Consider the following 6,384-nt stretch of genomic DNA (forward strand, 5'->3'; position numbering starts at 1 on the left):
TAGAGCACAATAGAATAGAATATTGTAGAATTTGATATTGTAAAATAGAATAGAATATAATAGATCAGAGTGGAATAGAATGGAGTAGAGCAGAATAGAATGAAATACAACAGAATAGATTAGACTGGGATATTGTAGTATAGAATATAATATGATAGAATAGAATAGAATAGAATAGAAAAGAGTAGGCCAGAGTGGAATAACATAGAATGGAGTAGAGCAGAATAGAATAGAATATTGTAGAATGGGATATTGTAGAATAGAATAGAACAGAATAGAATATATCAGAGTGGAATAGAATAGAATGGAGTGGAGCAGAATAGAGTAGAATAGAATGAAATACAATACAATACAATAGAGTAAAATGGGATATTGTTGAATAGAAAAAGAATAGAATGGAGTAGAGCAGAGTGGAATAGCATAGAATGAAGTAGAGCAGAATAGAACATAATATTGTAGAATGGGATATTGTAGAATAGAATAGAACAGAATAGAATAGATCAGAGTGGAATAGAAGAGAATGGAGTAGAGCAGAATAGAGTAGAATAGAATGAAATACAATACAATAGAGTATTTATTCATTTATTCTGGTGCATCTGTATTTGTTAAAGATTAATTTCCACCTACTTTGTCATTTTTATATTCTTATTGTTTTTATGTAGTATTATATTTGTCATTGGGAACATTATATGGTTCACTGGAAATTCATTTTCAATTACATAATGTAATTTTTATTTATATGTTTCAGAAATTGTCATGTCAGTTCCAATTACTCTGGTAGCTCTTCATTTACCTTTACATTTACATGTCACTTGTCTTACTGTCATTTTATGTGTAATGTTTTGAATGTTAAAGTTGTCGTTTTAAATTATTACAGTGTTTTGAAATTTATAAACCTGTTCTGAACCAGTTTTTTGATATTGCAGTTACACTGCAAAAATTATATTGTCAGTCAAACGACACACCTGCACATTCTTTACTAAGGCTGTTGTCAACATTTCAATATAAAAGTAAAGTCATCAAAACATTAAAATAACACAAATGAAATTAATCCATCTTGTTTTGAGCTTCTTTGTCTAGATTTCAGCTCAGGCTGGTCATTAAGAAAATAATTTTAACACACCTGTTCTACTGTGTTACCTGTTACACTTAGAATAAAACATGCAGTTAGTGTGTTATTTGTTTCTCATTTCTAACTCCCCTTTTGTCTGCACTGCCCATCTCACACCCTCAGTGCCAAGAAAAATGAAACAAAAGACAGATCTATAGCAGGCAAAAACATGCATGCACAATAACCGATGTTCATCCTATATACTGAGAGAACTGGGTGAGGCAGTTTCATGTGTTTATTCTTCCATATGTGACAGGCAATTATGACATGTCTGCCAGCATTAGACTTCACAGAGAGATTAGGTGAAACTATGATAAGAGTATGTATGTTGAAACTCTGACAGACCATTTTTGAAATGCGTTTGTTATATACTATAGTCTGAACTTGTCAAATAGCTCTCAGCAATAACAATGAAGTACAACCCAAAAGTCATGAAGAGTAAAGAGAATGTTGAACCAATATATGCAGATGGTGTGCCAATTTAAAGCACCCTGAATATTGTGTATGAACTGTGCTAAGTAAACTTGCCTTGTCAACATTTGTTTCCATTTTAAATATTGCAAGTCATGAATCACTAAACTTTTAAAAGACAAATAATAATAATATATTACTGTTAGCCTGATTTTGCCTGATAAATAATAAAATAAAAAAATATATATTATGCAGCACAACATTTTTTTTTATTAATAAAAATAATAAAACTTTAAAATATACTGTTTTGTAAAAATATATTATTATTATCATTGTCTATATTCATATATTATGCTAGCATACTCAAATCCCCTGTTTTAGACTTGACGCAAGTATTCTATGTTTGACATTACAAGTCAATTCAAATGAACATATTTTGTCAAACAAACTCTTCCAAAGAATGTGTAGTGAGCTGTGAACACTGTGTAGGAACCCTGTGAACTAAAAGAAGCTCAGGATCATTTGTTTGCAAATAAAGGTCATAAACAGAGTCAATGTCATGACCAGCGGGCCTTTTGCTGCCCTCTACTGTCCACAGCGAGTGTTTCTGTGACTCTCCCAGACCAGAGTTTGTTGTGCCAAAATGGTTGTAAAATGTAAACAAGCTGCAAACTACTTTTATGCAGGTATTCATTTGTATAGTACTCAAAAAGCTCACATAATTTTGTGTCAGCCATTCAAAAATAATTTTTGATCTCTTTATGAATAATTTGGCTTGTATAAAAAGATACTACGTTGGATTAAATTACAGAATCAATAACTGTCATTAAATCGGTTTTCAGTAGAGTGTATTAGGGTCATTCCAGGCTCCAGCTAACAGGATATAAATAATATTGAGGATATAGGAAAAAACAAATTAATATTCACAGGTAACCGTATAAAAGAAAGAGAAACTACACTATGTCCGCACGGTGTGCAATGTTGGTTTGTTTTCTATGCCATCTTGTGGAATGATATTTTAAGTGATGTGGAATTTCTTTTGTGCTAAGCTGATCTACACTCTATACTGCCGTCTGTTGGTCATAGAGATGAAGTGCATCTGCAGAGTCGCAGCGCCTCATTACAACAGTTAGCTTAGTTTGCAGTGCTTCACTTCAACCTTTATTATAATGATATTTAATATTGAAATAACAAAATCATTCAGTAGTCACAATTATGAATGCTTGGGTGTTAAGTTAATACAAATTAATTTTACAAGAAAATACTATTTCAGTCTTTCTGATTAAATCTTTAATTCGGTGTGTTACTTGCCATTTCTTTGTAATCATTCGTAAAACAGTAATTTCTGAGGGAACATTGTTTTAAGGGTAAATCCTACATTAGTTTTTCAGCGTACCTGAAAAAAAAAATAATAATAAAATAAATAAATAAAAATAATGCTTATACTATGCAGCCTAGGGAAGAAATTATATATCAATTATTTCTATGAAATATGAGATATTACAATAAAATGTTATTTTTCCATTACATGCTGCCCAAAAAAACACATTAATATGCATAACACATTCAAATTAGAGACAATGAATAGATTTATTGATTATAGTAGGAAAACCCATTTTTGGCCATGTTTACACATCAATATCAGATCATTATCTAATATTTTTCATACCATATTTGAAAATTATATTTAGGTGGAAGTTTCCTAAACACCTCTTAAATGTAGGCACAGAGGACAAATTATACAAAACAAAACAGCCTGAAACCTAAAAAGTGACTGGTATATTTAATCTAAAATAATATAATATAAAAATGGTTCTGATTATAGATTTTCATTTTTGTATTGCCTGTGTCCTCTACATCATAAAATATTAAAACAAACAAACAAACAAAAGTGTTGTTTTTCTGTGCTTCCCAGGAGGCTATATTGTGTCAATAATGCAAACAAAATTCAGTTCGGCTATAAATCAGTTCTAAAGTCAGTTCTTGGTGATTTATTGATCATCATCGTCACTGACCCTGACTGGTTTTAATGCAATTCACCAAAAATTCTCAATATTAAAAATAATAAACAGTAACCATTACACAAAAATGTATTATAACAAAATTGATATATTGCATTTTACAAATATTTTACCTTTTCTAATAGCATTTAATGTTTAAATTAAAAATTTAAACTGTAAATATACTGTAATACTGTACAACTTCAGTATAACAGAACAACTTTTTATGTTTATGTTATTCTAACCCTGGTGAAAAAAACAGCATATGCTGGTAGGTATGTTTTGATGCTGGTTTAAGCTGGTCCTTTGCTGGTTTATGCTGGTGTTGCTGGTCAAGGACCAGCATGAACCAGCAAAGGACCAGCTTAAACCAGCATCAAAACCTACCTAACCAGCATTCCGGCATCAAAACATACCTACCAGCATATGCTGGATTTTTCACCAGGGAACTTTGTATTTTTGCCATCCATTATGCTTATCATTTTCCCTATTTCCAGGGACAACTTCAGCTGGAGACATGACACCAAAAACCAGCACTCTCCCCAGAAAACAAACGTTTTGTCACTCTATACTAATAATAGCTGCTTATAATTTTCCAACAAAATATATGATAGTCCTATACCAAAGATGACTATCATTGAAGGTCAGTATGACTAATATTTATACCAGGGGTGGCGAATGTCAGTCCTGGAGAGCTTCCACCCTAATCAAACACACCTAAGCTAATCAAGGTCTGAAGGGTTAATAGGAAGCTACAGGCAGGTGAGTTTTTATTAGGGTTGGAGCTTAACTCTGATCTATACCAATGACCATGACATTTGCCCATTTTTAATTATAAGAATTTATTAAAAATCACAAAACAAATGGTAGTAAATTTACCTTTAAGTCATTTAACGATTTAAGTCATTGTTTAGTGAAGACAAGTGAAATGATTTACGTTTCTGTCTTTATCTCTGGAAAACACTCTCTGACCGTGTGAATGTGTGCTGAGCGGAAGGGGAAATAGTTCCTGTCCTGCACTGCTATAGTTCTTTTTTTCGACACTTGTGATATGCACTTATTTTCATGCTAAGCTATTATTAAAATCACTACTTTGCAAGAAACATTTAGTGTCAATATCATTAAATAAGGATATATCCACATGAATTAACGAATCAGAGTATTGCAATTTCAAGATCCATCCGCCCATCCTGAAGAACTGCAGCGACACACACAGCTAACGTTATTCCAACACGCTAGCTGAACTGCCACTTGAAAACAACCTGCAAATTCATTGGAGAGGCTCAAACAAGACTTTGCTCTGGTAAAGCCTCGATAGCTGTGCGTGTGGTGACTCAAAATGAAGGTTAAACTTCATTCAGACGCGGTTTCGCAGCCTCTAAGTTGCTCAAACAGTGATGAAGAGGGAACAAACAGCCTCTGCGACAACCAGTATATCGTTGTCAAGCTTGAAGATGAAGATGCAGATCAAAATCCAGAAACTGAGATGGACCTGAGTATATTCGCTCCCATCGAGACTTCGGAGTGTGAAGAAGAAGAAGAAGAGGAGGAAGAAAAAGTTGAAGATGAGTATGACGACGAACTCTCCGACTCCTCTGGCGTTTCTACCTGGAGAAGGAAAAACATTAGGGAGCGAGGTTTGGTTTGTTTGACCTACATCTGATTCTTTAACATCTTAAGTTTCTTTGTCTGTCTGGCTAATTATCAAAACTAGGTCACAGAGTTACTAGAATAGAAAGTTTTAAAGTAAACTTGGCTTAAACTTTGTAAGAGTTTGCCATTTTCCAATAATCAGCTGGTGTTTTGGTGATTTTTCAGTGGGAAGATATGAAGTCAGTTCTCCTCAGATTCACAGGGGTTTTTGAAGTGTTGTCAGTTTTTTTTTGTTGTGTGTTTGTTTGTCTTAAATAAATGTCATATTATTTCATGTTTTTTTTATGTAATGCAATAATTTAGATGTGCATATATTTTCTTATTAATCATTCCCCAATTTCTGTCTCAGATAACCAGGTGGATTCAGCGCCCCTTGAGAAAAAATCTTCCAGGAGGAGTTTAAAAGGACGCCGTAAAAGCCGACAGACCTTTCTGGCTGAGCGGAGGCAGAAGGAGAGTCTTGACTCTAATGCAGCAAACAGGGTATTGTCCCACAGCCCTTCTCATCTCTTTAATGAAAAGCATTGCAGTAGGAATGTAACGATTACCGGTTTGCCGATAAATCATGATAAAATTCCCCATGCAACTAATGATAAAAAAATACTGTACAGCATAAAACACAGTTTTAAGTAACAGTCTCATTTGTGCACGGCACGCAGAGTACTTTGGTTTTGTGTGGAAAGACAGCGGATGTTTTAAAAGAGAGCTAAGGGCATAGGCACCAATCCCCACGGAAAAACACGAGATAGTCTCCGTTCGTTTTAAGCAATAGGAAATGCATTGCAACTTTTAAGACTTTATTCTCATTTTCATAGTTCATTTGAAGCCGTTTTTGGCGTTATTTTAATGGTAAATATCAAGAGTGCATTATTGTACGGGAGGGTAGCAGCAGGAATCCTCTCGGCTTGCAGCAAGTATACCCGGCTGCAGCCTGCAGAACGGGGCGGGGCTACATGCATCGCCCTGCCCACAAATGCTTTCATTGGCTAATGACATAGTCAACTCCATAAACAGGAAATGCGGTTAAGGGCATAGTTCAATCTACGATCCATTCGTGATATTAAATATCTGTTACATATAAAATATTAAACAATATATTATAAATTCGTTAATTATCTACATGTGATATTAATAAATGGTTCAGTTGGCTAATGACATGTAATGACGTAGACATCTCTGTTAACAGGAAACGCGGTTAAGAGCACAGCT

The 6,384-nt window shown here is 33.9% G+C and overlaps 1 protein-coding gene across 1 annotated transcript in view; it reads left to right on the forward strand.

The window, feature by feature from the left end:
* Positions 1–4,312: 4,312 nt before the first annotated feature.
* si:zfos-905g2.1 (uncharacterized) overlaps positions 4,313–6,384 on the forward strand; it is an 11,028-nt gene continuing 8,956 nt past the window's right edge. The window contains exons 1-2 of the mRNA XM_051097146.1: positions 4,313–5,159; positions 5,525–5,658. Of these exons, the coding sequence (XP_050953103.1) occupies positions 4,862–5,159; positions 5,525–5,658 (432 nt within the window). The 5' untranslated portion in view covers positions 4,313–4,861. The remainder of the gene's footprint in view (positions 5,160–5,524; positions 5,659–6,384) is intronic.

The sequence above is a fragment of the Labeo rohita genome, chromosome 23 (assembly GCF_022985175.1).
Source record: "Labeo rohita strain BAU-BD-2019 chromosome 23, IGBB_LRoh.1.0, whole genome shotgun sequence".
Lineage (NCBI taxonomy): Eukaryota > Metazoa > Chordata > Actinopteri > Cypriniformes > Cyprinidae > Labeo > Labeo rohita.